General features: G+C 40.2%; 1 protein-coding gene across 2 annotated transcripts in view; it reads right to left on the reverse strand.

Annotated features, from left to right (window-relative positions):
• The window catches only part of Sugct (succinyl-CoA:glutarate-CoA transferase), a 683,098-nt gene that overhangs the window by 639,802 nt on the left and 25,055 nt on the right, over nt 1-18,241 (reverse strand). For both annotated transcript variants that reach the window (XM_005071802.4, XM_013114681.3), the window contains exon 6: nt 442-562. In XM_005071802.4, the coding sequence (XP_005071859.1) occupies nt 442-562 (121 nt within the window). The remainder of the gene's footprint in view (nt 1-441; nt 563-18,241) is intronic.

Raw genomic sequence — 18,241 nt, forward strand, 5'->3', positions numbered from 1 at the left:
CATGAGACCCTGGCTCAGCGGTTAAGAGCAATTGCTCCTCTTCCTAGAAATCCTGAATTCAATTCCTAGCAACCACATGGTGGCTCAGAACCATCTGTAACAGAATCTGACTCCCTCTTCTGGTGTGCATGAAGATAGGTTATTCATATACATAAAATAAATGCTGTTTTAAAAACTACAGATTTTGAGAACTGGAAGAAAACTCAAGGTTACAAAATGATAACTGAAGGCCCAGAAAACCCTTTGATCCTAACTATAGTTATGTATAAATGTGAATTTGTTAATTCAGAGGAGAAATACAAATAGCCAATAAATCTATAAAAAATTCCAATTTAGGTCCTTAATAGTTCTGTTCAGCAGTCTCTGTGGCTTTGGAAGAAGGAATGCAGGTTTGTCACAGAAGAAAAAAATCTCATTAGGGATTGCATGGTACTGAAATACCTGTGATGGAACAGTAGATGATGTGAGGAGCAATCTTGTCTATATCTTCATACCCAAGGCCCATCTCAGAAAGCTTGCCAGGGACATAGTTTTCCACAAACACATCACAAGTGGCTGCAAGCTGAAGGAAGAGATAAAGATTAATCAGGGTTTTTTTTTGAGGGACCACCAAACCTTCATCAACTTTCCCCACAAAATAGAATTTTAATTTTAATAAAATTTTCACATTGTAAATCCAGAAAAAAAATCACATGATAAATGAAGCATGTTTTTTAACTTATTTATTTTTATTTAACTTTTTACACATATTACTCTCAGTTCCCTTTCCCTCCCATCTGCCCCCAGCTCCCCATTCCTTCCAACCCCCCCATCCCATTTAATCTCCCTTCCAGAGTCCATTTGTAATGAAGCATGTTTATACAAACATAAAATCTCTGATCAATTACTTGAACTATCAAGAAAACAATGGTTGCAATATTTTTGAATGTATAGATTAATATAGATTCCATACCCTTCAAATGTAAGAAACATTTACTGAACATAGTCTGCCCAAATGTATTCTCAGGAGAACAAGTAAAGATAAAATATAAGTACATAAAATTATTTAATAATTCCTTAAAACCATAACCAAAAATCTTAAATATAATATTTCATATACTATCCTTATTCTGTAATAGCTCTAATTACAATGCAGTTTAATACATTAGAAGATGATTGTGCAATCCCTTCATACTTTCAAATTTTAAGTATTGTTCATGAGCTGTATTTAGTTTTGATTTTCAGCAACTGAAGGGTGCATCTTAGCAAACATCTCAAAAAGAGAATATGTCATCCTTTTAAAGCTCTAGAAATAAAAACACCAGATGAGTAGGTGACCTTTCCAGAGACACATGAAAATACATTAAGAAATATGAACACCATAGCACTACTCTAGAGCAAGAACTTATTTACTTCACATCTTAGAAGTTTGAAGACAAAACACCAGAATCAGCTGAGGTCCAGTGAGGACTTCATGGGGAATACCATCACAGTGCATAAAGCATATGGAAGAAAGATTAACCACAATGTGAAGCAGGAAGACAGAAAGTAGGATTTCATTATTCTGATGACAACAATGGAAATTCTAAAAGAACTATCTTAATTTATTTTGGGAACAGATACTCCCTTTATCCAATCACCTTCTATTTTCCATTTCCACTATATTCTACCTCTTACATGTTCAATCATATCCCAAAGTTGTCATATTGAGGACTAAGCTTCCAAAAAATGAACTCTTGGGGCTACAATCAAATCATATCAAAATAATAGCAGATAAAGACAGAAAAACTGAATTGTGCAACTGAAATATCATGCTATAAAGGTATCCTTTCCAAATCTCAGGATAAGTTGATAGGCCTCTTATATGGGTGAGCTATAGAACATATTCCAGGTGTATTATTCTATTGCTATAATTAAATGCTCTCAGCAAAATCAACTTAGTGGGGGATAGGGTTTATTTTGGCTTGTACTTCCATGTACAGTCTATCTCTAAGGAAAGTCATGGCAGGAACTCAAGCAGAAACTATGGAAGAAGGCTGCGTACTGACTTACTTTCTGGTTCATGCCCAGGTAGCGTTCTTCTATAGCCCAGACCCACCTGCCTAGGGATGGTACCATCCATAGTGGGGAGAGCCTTCCCACTTCAATTGTCAAGCAAGATGGTCTCTCATAGGCAAAGCTACAAGCCAATCTGATCTGGGCAATTCCTCAGCTGAGATTCTCCTCCTAGATGACTGCAACCACCACACCAGATGAGTCTCGATGTGAGGGCATTTATTAATGTTGATGATTCCATCAAACATTTTTAGGAGGATAAAAGGAAAATATTGCTATTAAATGCATACACCTTAGTTACATCTTAATTTATTCTACAAATTTTGTTATCTGTTACTTACAAAGTAGCCCCTGCAGGTATTGTTAAAAAAAAAACTACCAAGTATATCTAGGCTTACTGTATTGATAATCTCTGTTGCATTTTTTACTACATAACAGGTAATATAATTTTAATTATGTAAATACTATTAAATATTTTATGTTTAAAACACTACATGGTGACAGAGGAGATAAGTCAGCAGTTAAGAGCACTCTGCGAGAAGTCTTCTAGAAGACCCTGATTCAATTGCCAGCCTCCATATGGCAGATTACAGTCATCTGTAGTTACAATCCCAGGGGAATCCAAAACTTTTTTCTGGCTTCTACAGACAGCTCATATATACAGTAGACATCCATACATACAGGCAAGACATCAATACATATAAAAATAATAAACAATAATCATTAAAATTATTTAAGGCCTATGGGTGAATCTCCCCCCCCCCCACCAAAAACAAAAAACAAAAAACAACTGCCTGAGTTTGATCTCCAGAGCTTACAGGGTAGAAGGAGACAACTGACTCTCACAAAAAATTATCTGACATCCATATATGCTCCTCTATGGCAATCACATGCCCGCAATAAATAATAGATAGATGACAGATAGATAGATAGATAGATAGATAGATAGATAGATAGATAGATAGATAGATAGAATGAACAAAATGTTCGTCCATTTTTTGTTGAAAATAGATCCTTCTCTCATACAATACATCCTGACCACAGTTGGAGAATTTAGACTCTCTCTAGAAAATATCGAGCTGTGGGTCTGCACCCATCCCATCTACTCCTGGAGGAAGCCTCTGTAATAATGATTAGACAAGGCACTGATCTGTGAGTATAGCAGGATATCATTAGGATCATCTCATTGATTTTTTTTACCAGTCATATTTCATTATGCCCTGGGTCTCTGGATTATCTGGTCTCCAGTTCCTGTATATTCGGCCAGTGCAGGGCATGGAATCCCTCTCGTGGCATGGGTCTCAAGTTAAACCTGACATTGGTTGACCACATCCACAAGTTTGGTACTGCCATTGTGATGGATGATATCCTTCTGTATATATGTTTCTCTTATTGGTTGATGAATAAAACACTGTCTGACCAATGAGGCAGAAAGATAGACAGAACTAGAACAAGGAGAATTCTGGGAAAGAAAGGCAGAAAGAGCCTGCCAAAGACAGTTGTCATGTAGCCGCCAAAGGACTAGCAGGTCTGGGCATTCTCTGGTAAGCCAAGACCACATGGAAATACATAGATTAATAGAAATGGGTTAATAATTAAGACAGAGCTAGCCAATAAGAATCCCCAGTCATCAGCCAACAGTTTTATAATTAATATAGCATCAGTGTGTTTATTTGGGGCTGAGACAGGCAGCAGTACCTGGTGGGACAATAAAACTTTCATTAACACCATTGTCCCAGCAAATCTTGCAGACAGGATACATTGTAGGTCAAGCGTTTTGTGACTGGGTGAGTCACACTAACCTTCCTATAGCCTTCAGAGTACCTTTCCACACCAAAGATACCAGAATGTAGGGGTAAAGGCTCCATGTAGATACCAGCTTGACCTCTCCATATTCAATGAGCTATGTGGGTACTGTTCTCAGCAATTAGGACCCAGTGTTAGTTTTCAGAGAGCAAAGCTCTATACTGGCATCAGCCTGAGTTGTTTAGGAATCTCATTGGGACACCATCAGTCAACAACTCATCCAAATGTAACCCAGTCCCAGCCTTGCCTGACTACAAAAGATAGACAGTTCAGACAGTTCTATATCATCCATTACTAGTCCTAACATGTTGGACCTAAAAAAGGCCCAGATGTGAGGTCTAGTGTAACCTCCTCAGCCTGACTTGAGTTTAGGGCTCTGATGTGAGGCCCAGTGTAACCTCCTGAGCCTAGCTAGAGTTTGGCGACCTGTCTCTGGCCTGTAACCTCCACTTGGAGGTGACTCAGTAAGACCTGATGTAAGACTGCCCCCTGCCTCGCTACTGCCAGCCTGGTAGAATAGTATTGGCCCTTGCTCCTCACGCAACCTTACCCCATCCTAAGAGTCCCATCCCCTATCTCAGCCCTATGTAAGTTCCTGCCTGTTGGAATAAATCAAGATCCTGCTTTGACAAGTCTCCTGACTCAGTGTATATCTCCCCCCACCCAGTAACTAGTAGGGGGGAGGGTCTGAGTCATCAATACTCATCATCCTGCTCAGCTCCGGGAAGAGACTGGCTAGACCAGCCCTTCCCCTGTTCTACCTGCTGGAGGACTTGGCAGACTGGTGCCCTGTGTGAGGAACTACTCTTAAACAGAAGAACACTGATGGGCCAATCGGTCTGTAGGTGAGTGTACTCCCATATATTATGGGTCCTACTTAAAAGTAAAGGCCTTAATCTTTCTGATAGTCAGACTTTCCAGGCCTGGGGCTGTTTACTCAATATTTCTCCCAGGCTGCCAGAGAGTAACCTTTTTGATTGGGATACTTGGGATAGGGTTGAAACCCTAATTAGGATAGCTCAGGTGGAAAAGGGGGGAGATCCCCCCTTTGGAGACCCTCTCAATGGTGTCTGCCTTAAAGAGTTGCTTCCCCCCTCAACCCCACTAGGGAGTAGGGTACCAATCCAGGAAAGGACAAAGGGAAATAAACTTAGGAAGAACCAAAGACAAATCCTAGTCCTTCACACCACTCTGCATCCCTGTATCAATCCTTAGACCCTTTTGAAAGTGTTCCTTGGCCCTCTAAGGGTACACCACTTCTGGATCCCCCCACTAATCCTTTCCCTGGATGAAATGACAGACTTTAGAGATCCCCCCCAAGGAAGGCCTCACCCTCCCTGGGGAATGATGTGGGGATTGGGTGGGGGACTGGGGGGGGCTGGTGGAGGGGCAAGGGAGGAGGGATGAGTGAGGAAGCTGGGATTGACATGTGAAGCATTCATGTTTCTAATTTAAATAAAAACATATATTGAGGGGAAAAAAAATCAGACAAAAACATTCCCGGTTCACCCCCAATCATAAGGGCCACTGCTCCCTCCCTGGTACCAAAAATTCAATGGGTGCCTAGGAATCCCATCTGGGTTGAACAGTGGCTTATATCTACCCCTAAATTACAACAACTTCATTTATTATTTCAGCAACAGTTAGCCTTGTGATATGTTCGGCCTTCAACAAGCCCCTGGAATTCCCCGTTTTTGTTATAAAACAAAGTCCAATGACTACTGGAGGCTTTTACATGATTTGAGGAAAATAAATGAGAGAATGATACCTTTTGGGATACCCCCAAAGGGGACTCCCCTGGATTCCAGCCATTCCCAACACTCATTATTTAACTATCCCATTACATCCAGATGATGTAGAAATATTTACATTTTCTATACCTTCAACAAATTTTTGCAGGCCAGATCTAAGATTTGACTGGACTGTCCTACCCCAGGACATAGTCAATAACCCTCCTATTTGTCAGTATTATATATTACATATTTTTTCTTCCTTGATTGGTCATCCTAATATATTATTCTATATTTATATAGATGGTATAATTTTGAGTTGTCCCAAACCTGTCTAACCTCCAAGATCTTACTGCCAAATGTATTGCCATTTTACAGGCCAATGATTTTAAGGTGGCTCCTGAAAAGATTCAGACCAGTCCTCCTTTTAAGATTTTGGGTTCCATGTTATTTCTTGATACTATCTCTCCTGTTAAACCCCAACTTCACATTCAGGATTTTTTTTTTGGTTTCGAGACAGGGTTTCTCTGTGGTGTAGGAAGCTGTCCTGGAACTAGCTCTCTCTTGTAGACCAGGCTGGTCCTGAACTCAGAGAGATTTCCCTGCCTCTGCCTCCTGAGTGCTGGGATTAAAGACATGTGCCACCACCGCCTGGCCACATTTAGAATTCTTATACTTTGCCCCAGCTCCAAAGGATATTGGGGGAAATTAATTGGATGAGGCCCTGGATCTCCATAACTACCAAGGAGTTGACTCCTTTGTTTGACCTCCTAAAAGGTCATGATCTCTCCTCACAGATAATCCTATCTCCTAATCATTTACAGATTTTAAGTTCAACAGGCCATAAACACAGCAACCTTAAGGAGGTATGATCCTCTTTTGCCCCTCAACCTTTATGTTTTTTTCTGGGGAAACATTATGTGATAGGGAAGTCCTTCTGTGTATATGTCAATAAAGCACTGTTGACCAATAGGGAAGCAAGATAGGTGGGACTAGATATCTAGGAAGATTCTGGGGAATGTAGTGAAGAGAGTTGTCACCATGCAATCTCCCAGGAGCAACAGGTGCTCAGGAGTGCGTCCTCAAAAATATAAGTATTAGTAATTATGGGTTAATAATCAAGTCAGAGCTAGCAGATAAGAAATCATAGCTAAAGGCCAACAGCTTCATAATTAATATAGCATCCTGTGTGTTATTTGGGGGTTCAGACAGTTCGGCAGGGTCCAGGCAGCTGGCGGGAAGACTACACATTACAGTTATGTACCCCCTTATTAGCACAAGAGGATAAGCCCATACATTGGATTCACCTCTCAATCAGTGGTGTCCCCAGAATTTATTCTTCAATAACCAATCAGATTTCTGACTGCATTGTTAAGGGCAGGAATACCTCTGTCCATCCAACTGTTTGACACAGAACCTCATCTTATTATAACTCCCATTAAGACAATAGATTTCACCTGGCTTCAGAGAAACAATAGCAGGATTGCTATGGCTCTTGAGGGGTTTCTGGGTAAAGTTGATTGTCACTATGGTCCTCACAAATAAATGAGCTCCTTCTCTAAGTTAGAATGGAGGCCTCCAGACTCTTTTTTACCTCAACCCAACCCTTTCTTACCTTGTTTAATGATGGGGGCACCTGGGGCCTCTTTAGTCATTTACCCTCCCTTAGAACACGGTAAAAAGCCAGTGCCCATAAAGTCAATCTCCCATGAAGTTAAGGGATCAAAACAATTTAAGGAACTGTTTGCTGTTGTTTTTGCATTAGATGCTATTCAAGAGTCGTTTAACTTATTCTCTGACAGCCTTTATGTTGTTAATTTGTTACCCAACATAGATGAGGCCCATATTAAGCTGGACTCCAATCCTATTACATATCCTCTAATGACTCAAGCCCGCTCCCTACTCAAACAAAGGATTAACCCCATTTTTCTTCAATATCTCAGGAATCATCAAAATTTACCGGGATTTCTTTCTGAAGAAAATAATTTGGCTGATAAATTGGCTTCTATGCCTCAGTGTAATACTGTTACAGAAGCTACACTCTTCCACCTACTAACCCATGTTAATTGGAGGAGTCTTAAACACAAGTACATGTACCAGTCAAGGACCTTAAAAAGATTGTCTGAACTTGTAAGTCCTGCCAGCCTTTCCTTCAGATACCTGCCCTCCAAACTACTGGAAGCAACCCTCGAGGGCTTCATCCTAATAACCTTTGGCAAATTGATGTTACTCACTATTCTCCATTTGGAAAATTAAAGTATATTTTCTCTCGGTTGATACCTTTTCCCATGCCTACTGGGCATCAGCACACAGTGGGGAAAAAGATAAACATGCTATTTGCCATATGCTTCAATGTTTTGCCACCCTTGGATTGCCTGATCAGATTAAGACAGATAATGGCCCATGCTTTGTAAGCAGGGCCTTTATGGACTTCCTTAAGACTTGGAGCATCTCACACTCCACAGGCATCCCATACAATCCTCAGGGCCAAGCAGTTGTGGAAAGATATAATCAAGTTCTCAATTACAAAAACAAAAAGGGGAATCTATACCTCCACATGACCAATTGAAAAGGGCATTATTCACCCTAAATATTTTAAATTTTTCTAAAGAAGATAAATACCTGTCTCCTTTTCAAAAGCATTGGTCTTCATCGGTTACCTACAGTTCTGTTTGGTCAAATGGAGGGGCCCATTGGCAGGGGTCTGGAGAGGACCAGATCCCCTCCACTCAGCAGGGAGAGGATTTGGATGTATCTTCCCTCAAGATGAAAAAAGACCCATTTGGGTACCAGCGGGAGACCTAAAATATTTGTCCCAGCAAGCAGACAATGACTATCACTTCTTCAGGGAGTGCTCCACCCCTGAAAACTGTGTCTCTGTTTCTCACCCCCAGCCAGGCAAAAATGAAGATGTAGGTGGTGCTGCTCTTCCTGGTATCAATGATGCTCATCCTGCCCAGTGATGGAGGATTTAGAAACACACACAATGCCAGAGATATCCTGTCTTGCCTGATGGGGAAACCCTGTGACTGCCAGGGTGGAGCATAATCGGTATCTCCCTTTAGTGGACAGGTCATACAACAGGTAGATTGTGGTACCAAGGCTACAGTCAATATGATTGACACATCAGGATCCCGTCTTTCTAATTCCAATAAGTGAATATGAATAAAGAAGCCCAAGATTATCCTCCAGGTTGATGGGAAGCCAGGACCCTGTCCTTGCACTGCTTTCTACCCGACAATGCATTTGGCACCTGTAGTTCCACTAAAAAAAGACTTACTGGACTGGGGTCTGAAATAGAGTGCTCTCTGGAGGTGAGAGTGGTTGGATTGTAAGAGATGGAGGGTGTGCCTGTGCCCCTTGCTTTGGAGAGGCAGGTGAAACTGTCTTCTGGGAACTTGTTCCCCCTATTGGTTATTCAGATGGTGGGGCATTCACGATCAGGTTAGAGAACAAGAAGTTCATAAAAAAAAAAATAGAACAACTTGTTTTGGCCCGGTACCCAGAGTTCAGCTATCACCCTGTTGCTCTCCCTGATAATCGGGGCAAGCAAGCCCTCAACGCCCCCCCCCCCCACTGAGTCCCTTCTACAAATGGCCATCACCTTACTGAATCAAATGACTCCCTCCCTTGCAGAGGATTGCTGGCTTTGCCTCCAATCTGGACCTCCTAGGCCATTTGCAGTGGTCTCTAATGATATAATCACAGATGTCCCTGCCGCTAAAAAAAGATTGCGCAGTCACATTTCCCATCCATGTCCAGGTCCTCCCAATGTCTCTTTCTGGGGCTTGCATTTGGGCCCCACCTGCTCCTGATAAATCCTGCCTGTTGGAATAAATCAAGAGAATCAAGAAATTATGCTTCTACAAGTCTCCAGACTCAGTGTGTATTCCACACACACCCTCTCTGGCAACTAATGGGGAGAGGGTCTAAGTCATTTACACTCACCATCCCGCTCAGCCCCAGCACAAAGGGTAGTTAAAATATCAGTAGAATCAGGTGTGGCCACTAAGCTAATAGAAAAACAACATAACTTGAAATCAGGAATGGTGAAATCTCCAGCAGTTCTTTTATTGCTTAGGATTGTTTTAAGTGTCCTAGGTTTCCGTATTTCCATATGAAACTGAAAATTATCCTTTCAAGGTCTGTGAAGAATTGTTTGAATTTTTATGGGGATTGCATTGAGTCTGTAGATTGCTTTTGGAAGAATGGCAATATATACTATGTTAATCATACAAATCCATGAGCATGGGAGATCTTTCCATCTCATGATATCTTCTTCAATTTCTTTCTTCAAAGACTTCTCATTTTTATCATACAAGTCTTTTATTTTCTTGGTTATTGTGAAAGGTATTGTTTCCATGATTCCTTTCTCAGTGAGTCTGTCATTTATATATAGAAGGGCTATTAGTTTTAGTTAATCTGCTATCCAGCCATTTGAATGAAAGTGTTTATCAGTCATAGGAGTTTCCAGAAAGAATTTTTAGGACACTATCATGTCATCTGCAAATAAAGATACTTTGACTTCTTCCTTTCCGATTTGTATCTCCTTGATTTTCTTTAGTTGTCTTAATGCTTTAGCTAAGATTCCTAGTGCTATATTGAATAACTACGGAGAGGGTGAACAATCTTCTCTTATTCCTGATTTTAGTGTAATTGCTTTGAGTTTCTCTCCATTTAATTTGATCTTAGCTATAGGTTTGCTGTAAATTGCCTTTATTATGTTTAGGTATGTCCCTTGTGTCCCTAATCTCTCCAGGACTTTTATGATGAAGGGTGTTGGATTTTTTTTTTCAAATAGCTCTTTCCATATCTAATGAGATGATGTGTTCTTAGATTTGGTTTACAAGTATTTTATCGAGTATTTTTACATCTATTTCATAAGGGAAATTGATCTATAATTCTCTTTATTTTTATGTGGTTTGGGTATCAGGCAGACTGTGACCTTGTAAAATGAATTGTGCAATGTTACTTCTGTTTCTATTTTACAGAATAATTTGAGGAGTATCGGCATTCATTTTTCTTTGAAAGCCTAGCAAAATTCTGCTCTAAAACTATCTGGTTCTGGACTTTTTTTTTTATTGGAAGACTTTTAATGACTGCTTCTATTTCATTAGGGGCCATAGGCTTATTTAAATTGTTAATATGATCTTGATTTAACTTTGGAAAGTGGTACCTATCAAGTAAATTATCCATTTCTTTTACAAGTTGATGGAGTACACGTTTTAAAAGTATGTCCTACTAGAAGAAACCATCCTGAGTGAGGTAACCCAGTCACAAAAAGAGAAACATGGCATGTACTCTCTCATATATGGATTTTAGACATAGATCTGGGGAGTGCCAGCCTACAATCCTATGGCCAGTCTGGGAGACAGAAACTTTATTTAGTGGCTGATCGAAGAAAAGGCAGACTCCCTTGGTTAAGTACTGAGCTGAACTCAAGAAAGCCAGTAACAGAGAGGGAGGACTGATGATCAAAGGGATTAAGACTGGGCTGGTTTAACCCCCAGAAACAGCTGACCAGACAAAGGTTAACTCTTGAATCCCAGGCATTAGCCTGGGAAGCCAGCATGGGACTGATCAAGACCCCCTGAATCTGGGTGTCAGTGAAGAGGCCTAGGGAATCTATTGAGCCTTGGGCAGCAGATCAGTACCCATCCCAAGTATACACACGGACTTTGGACTCCAATAGAACAATGTGAGGTGCACTCTCACCCAGAACTCTTGGGAAAGGGTCTAGGCCCTGCCCTATATGAAATGACACACTATGGACACCCCCATGGAGGGCCTCACCCTCCCTGGAGAAATGAGAGGATAACGGGGGGGGGGGGGGAGGGGAGGGCACGGGAGGAAGGGAGGGAATGGGAGAGGGACCTGGAACTGACTTGTGAAGCAACCTTGATTCTTATCTAAATTTAAACTGGAAAATAAAATTGAAAAAAAAAAGTATGTCCTTATGATGCTTTTGATTTCCTTGGTGTCTCTTGTCATGTCCCCCTTTTCATTTTTAATTTTGTAAATTTGGATATTCTCTCTGTTTTTTAGTTAGCGTGAATAAGGGCTTATATATCTTGTTGGTTTTCTCAAAGAGCCAACTCTTTGTTTCATTGATTCTTTGTATTGTTCTCTTTGTTTTTATTTTATTGATTTCTGCTATTTGATTATTTCTTGCTGTCCACTCCTCTTAGGTACAATTACTTCTTTTTGTTCTAGACCTTTCAAATATGCTGTTAAATTTCCAGTATGAAATCTCTCCAATTTTTTTTATGTAGGCAATACACATGTCTTTAATCCCAACACTCAGGAGGCAGAGGTAGGTGGATCTCTGTGAGTTCAAGAATAGCCTGGTCTACATGGTGAGTTCCAGGACAGGCTCCAAAGCTATACAGAGAAACCCTGTCTCGAAAAACTCAAAATAAATAAATAAAAACACCTTTCCTCTTAGAACTGAGTTCATTGTGTCCCACAAGTTTGGATATGCTGTGTATTCACTTTTCTTGAGTTCTAGACAGTCTATATGTTTTCTGTCTTGAGCTATTTTTCATCCAGTAGAGATCTCATCAGTTTCTATGCATTTGTAAGCTTTCTATTGTTTCTGTTGTTGAAATCCAGCTTTAATCCATGGTAGTCTGACAGGATGCAGGGAGTTATTTCAATTTTCTTTATTATTAAGGCTTGCTTTGTGACCAAGTATGTGGTCAGTTTTACAGAAAGTTCCATGAGGTACTGCAAAAAATACCTAGTAAATTCTTTCTAGTTTGGGTGAAATGTTCTGAAGATATCTGTTAGGTCCATTTGGTTTATAAAATATGTTAGATCCAGTATTTCTCTGTTTAGTTCTTGGCTGAATGACCTGTCCATTGTTGAGAGTGGAATATTAAAGTCTCCCGATTCATTGTGTGAGGGTCAGTATATGACTTAAGCTGTAGTGGTGTTTCTTTTACAAATTTGGGTACACTTATGTTTTGGACATAGATGTTAAGAACTTAAATGTAATCATGGTGGATTTTTCCTTTGATGAGCTTGTAATATCCTCCCCAATCTCTTTTGATTAGTTTTTGCTTGAAGTCTTTTTTTTATTTGATGATAGTAAAATAAGTACACCAGCTTGTTTCTTAGATCTATTTGCTTGGAATATCTTTTGATCCTTTTACCATGCAATAATGTCTGTCCTTAATGCTGAGGTGTGTTTCTTTTATGCAACAGAAGATGGATACTGTTTTTGCATCCATCTTAGTCTGTGTCTTTGGGATAGGGGCTCTTGAGACGATAGATATTGAGAGATATCAATGAACAATGGTTGTGTCGATTCCTGTTATTTTGATGTTGGTGGTGGTGGCCATGGTAGGGATGGTGGTGGTGTGTATTTACATTCTTTCGGTTTTGCTACTGTGAAATTATTTCCTGTGTTTTCATAGTTGCAGTTAACCTCCTTGAGTTGGAGTTTTCCTTCAAGCACATTCTGAAGGGCTGGATTTGTAGAAAGATATTGTGTAAATTTGACTTTATCATGAAATACCCTATTTTCTCCATCTAGAGTGATTGAAAGTTTTACTGTGTCTGGATATAGTAGTCTGGGGTGGCATCTGTGGTCTCTAAGAGTCTATAGTATTATGTCTGATCACTTCTGTCCAGGCCCTTCTGGCTTTGAGGTTTTCCACTGAGAAGTCAGATGTAATTCTAATAGATCTGCCTTTATATGTTACTTGTTCTTTTTCCCTTGCAGATTTTTTCTTTTTTTAATATTAAAAAATTTTATTTTTAAATTTAAATTCAAATTAGAAACAAGGTTTCTTCACATGTCATTCTCACGTCCCTCTCCCTTTCCCTCCCCTCCTCCCAGCCCCTCCCACCACCCACCCAATACCCCCTCCTTTCCCCAGGGAGGGTGAGTTCTTCCATGGGGGTATCCATAGTCTGTCATTTCATCCAGGACAGGGCCTAGAACCTCCCCCAAGAGTCCGGGGTGAGAGTGCATCTCTCGTTGTGGGATGGGCACCCAATATCTATTTGTATGCCAGGAATAAATACTGGTCAACTACCAAAGGCCCCATAGATTGCCTAGGCCTCCTCACTGACACCCACATTCAAGGGGTCTTCATCAGCCCCATGCTGGATTCCCAGGCATCAGCCTGGGATTCAAGAGTTAACCCTTGTCAGGTCAGCTGTTTCTGGGGGTTAAACCAGCCCCGTCTTAATCCCTTTGGTCATCAGTCCTCCCTCTCTGTTACTGGCTTTCTTGAGTTCAGGTCAGTGCTTAGCTGTGGGAGTCTGCCTCTGCCTCCATCAGCCACTGAATGAAGTTTCTGTTTCCCAGACTCTCTGGCCATAGGATTGTAGGCTGGCACTCCCCAGATCTATGTCTAAAATCCATATATGAGAGAATACATGCCATGTTTCTCTTTTTGTGACTGGGTTACCTCACTCAGGATGGTTTCTTCTAGTGTCATCCATTTGCCTGAAAATCTCAGGATTCCATTAATTTTTTCTGCTAAATAGTACTCCATTGTGTAAATGCACCACATTTTCTCTATCCATTCTTTGGTTGAGGGGCATCTAGGTTGCTTCCAAGTTCTGGCTATTAAAAACAATGCTGCTATGAACATAGTGCTTATCTTCAAAATTTACAAAGAACTCAAGAAGCAAGTCTTCAAAACACCAAAGGATCCAATTAAAGTGGGCTACAGAACTAAATAGAGAATTCTCAATAGAGGAGTCTAAAATGGCTGAGAGCCACTTGAGAAAGTGCTCAACATCCTTAGCTATCTGGGAAATGCAAATCAAAACAACTCTGAGATACCATCTCACTCCTGTCAGAATGGCTAAAATCAAAAACACCAATGACAATTTATGCTGGAGAGGTTGTGGTGAAAGGGGAACACTCCTCCACTGCTGGTGGGAGTGCCAACTTGTACAGCCACTTTGGAAATCAGTATGTAGATTCCTCAGAAACATGGGAATAAACCTACCACAAGACCCAGCAACTCCATTCTTAGGCATGTATCCAAAAGATACCCATTCATACAACAAGGATGTCTGTTCCACTATGTTCATATCAGCATTATTTGTAATAGCCAGAACTTGGAAGCAACCTAGATGCCCCTCAACTGAAGAGTGAATAGAGAAAATATGGTACATTTACACAATGGAGTACACTATTCAGCAGAAAACAAACAAACAAACAAACAATGGAATCCTGAAATTTGCAGGCAAACGGATGGCACTAGAAGAAACCATCCTGAGTGAGGTAACCCAGTCACAAAAAGAGAAACATGGCATGTACTCTCTCATATATGGATTTTAGACATAGATCTGGGGCGTGCCAGCCTAAAATCCCATGGCTAGCGAGTCAGGGAAACAGAACCTTCATTCAATGGCTGATGGAAGCAGATACAGACTCCCACAGCTAAACACTGAGCTGAACTCAAGAAATCCAGTGACCGAGATGGAGGACTCATGAGCAAAGGGATTGAGACTGGTCTGGTTTAACCCCCAGAAACAGCTGACCTGACAAGGGTTAGCTCTTGAATCCCAGACTGATGGCTTGGAATCCAGCATGGGACTGATCAAAACCCCCTGAATGTGGGTGTCTGTGAGGAGGCCTAAGTAATCTATTGAGCCTTGGGCAGCAGATCAGTACCCATCCCGAGTATACACACGGACTTTGGACTCCCATCCAACAATGTGAGGTACACTCTCACCCTGAACTCTTGGGGGAAGGGTCTAGTCCCTGCCCTATATGAAATGACAGACTATGGACACCCCCATGGAGGGCCTCACCCTCCCTGGGGAAATGAGGGGATAATGGGGGGTTGGGGGGAGGGCACGGGAGGAGGGGAGGGAAAGGGAGAGGGACCTGGATCTGACTTGTGAAGCAACCTTGTTTCTTATCTAAATTTAAACTGAAAAATAAATAAATAAATAAAAATTAAGAATCTTAACAAAACATTCCAGAGTTAACAAGAGATGTCAATCCAAATATACAAGTGGTAATTAAAACATCAGGCATAAAAGACTAGAAAGGAACTTCTACAAATCATAATGTAATCAAAACACTAAATGCAGAATAAAGAAAGTATATTGAAAGCAGCCATACAGATAGATCAAGTCACAAATAAAGGTAGGCTCATGAGAATATCAGATTATTCAACTAAAAATTTAAAGCCAGAAGGGCTTGGAATGTTATTTTTTTTAACTACCGAAGGAAAGAAACTACTGACCCAGACTGCTATTCCCAGAAAACCTCTCTGTTATAATTAAAGGGAAAATAAAAACTTTCCAAGATGAAAATAGACTACAGGAATTTATGACCACCAAGACAGCACTACATGATACACGATAGAATGCTTCAAACTGAAGAGGAAAGAAAACCCATCCATGAATCACAGGAAAGTATAAACCATGCTAGGATAATAGGTAAGCAAGAGAGAAAGAGGAAATAAAATAAACAATATAATATTAACAAAATGCCAGTAATCACAGGTAGAGAACTACTGCTACAGATCAACAGCAAAAGAAACCCCAACACATAGAAAAACTAATGCAAATTAAACAACATAAGAAATAAGAAGGAAAATGAAAATACAACATATATAAGTCTCTTTGGAGGGTTCAAGACAGGATTTCTCTGTGACTTTGGAGGCTGTCCTGGAACTAGTTCTTGTAGACCAGGCTAGTTTTGAACTCACAAAGGTACACCTGCCTCTGCCTCCCAAGTACTAGGATTAAAGGCATGTGCCACCACAGCCCGGCACATATCAAAGTCTTAGAACAGAATTTTATAGCTGTATAGGGCTCAGAAAATATGCATTCCCTAAGTAAGTTGTAAGTAGCAGATTTGTGAAAGGGACACCAGTAAACTTGAAGAACTCTATTGCTGCTCTCCCCTGGATGCCCAACATTACAGTGGGAGCCACAGTTGCTCAACTGCATAATTTAAATAAATGGGACTAATTAGATCCTCAAGTAACAAACGCCAAATGGCAGCACTGAGTCAACAAAGGCAATATAAAAATTTTTAATGTAATGAGCATTACAGGCAAAGCAATGTTCACAGTGACCTGACTTGTACAGATCTTTGGAACTAGCCAGTTAATTATTAATCATCATGGTATTCCTAGAAGGAACAAATAGAAAGCCTATTGAATTCTTGATCAATCTGTAAAAGCAGAAAAATTCCTGAAAACATGAACCACAGCTACCTTGGATCACAAACACAAAGAACCATGGCCCTTCAATCAATTTCCAGACTTGAATCAATTTAGAGACAAAACTCCTCAAATAAAGTAGAGACTGATTCTACTTCAGGAAGGACCTGGTTGCAACTACAAACAAGCAAACAAAAAATATTAATGATTTTCCCATCCTTACCCCCAAAAGAACTTATGGCTTTCTGCTAGAATAACTGTACACTGAAGAAAAAGAAATAATCAGATGATTTCGGACATATTAGACACATCTCTCAATTAATTCTTGGAGACCCCAACACCATTGTAGCCCTCCAGTTGAAGTGGGGACTTAATGAAGGTCAGATGATCAAAGATGTTTGAGCCAAATTCTGAATCATAACAGTCCAGTGGTTTCCTAAACTCACCCTGAATGTATTTCCCCATTCCCAGAATGCATAGTTGGAGTAGACATACTTAGAAGTTGGCAGAATCTTCACATTCATTCCCTGATCTGTGGAGTGAGAGACATTATGGTTGGAAAGGCTAACTAGAAGCCATTAATCTGCCCATACCAGGAAAATAGTGAACCAAAAATATTTTCACATCCCTAAAAATGATTACTCCACCATTAGGGTCTTAAGAGATGTCCACATCTCCCTTTACCTCTCCTATTAGGTCTGTGCAGAAGATGGATATGTCATGAAGAATGACAGTTGATTACAGCAAATGTATTAAGCACTGACTCAAATCAGTTGTTGGACTGAGGTGTGGTTTCCTTGCTTGAACCTATCTCCTAGTACCATGTGTGCAGCTATTGAGTATGAAAATACTTTTATCATCCTTGTTGTCCATAAAGACTCCCATAAGAAACATGATTTCACCTGGCAAGGGCAGATATACACCATTATAGTTCTACTTCAAGAATCTATTAATTATCTATCCTTATTTCATAAGCTAGTTTGAATGGATCTTGATTGCTTGTCTCTGCTGCAAGATATTGTATTACTCCATTATACTGATGACATCATGATGATTTGATGATGTAAAAAGGAAACAACAACCACTCATGACTTATTGGTAAAGAATTGTACATGAGAAGATAAATAAATGCAATCAAAACTCAAGAGCCTTCTAGCTCAGTAAAATGTCTAGTAATTCAATGAACTAAGATTCAGAGTTCCCTGGTAGAATTCTTCGGGTCACTTATGTAAACAATAATATCATCTACAAATAGTGAAAGTTTGACTTCTTTCTTTCCAATTTGTATCCCTTTGATCTCCTTTTGTTATCTTATTTCTCTAGCAATAGCTTCAAGTACAATATTGAAGAGATATGGAGAGAGTAGACAGCCTTGTCTTGTTCCTGATTTTAGAGGAATCACATTGAGTTTCTCTCATTTATTTTGTGTTGGCTGTCAGTTTGCTGTATATTGGCTTTATTGTGTTAACATATGTTCCTGTTACCCCTGATCTCTCCAGACCTTTAACATGAAGGGGTGTTGAA

The sequence above is a fragment of the Mesocricetus auratus genome, unplaced genomic scaffold (genome assembly GCF_017639785.1).
Source record: "Mesocricetus auratus isolate SY011 unplaced genomic scaffold, BCM_Maur_2.0 Super-Scaffold_100013, whole genome shotgun sequence".
NCBI classification, from domain to species: Eukaryota; Metazoa; Chordata; class Mammalia; order Rodentia; family Cricetidae; genus Mesocricetus; species Mesocricetus auratus.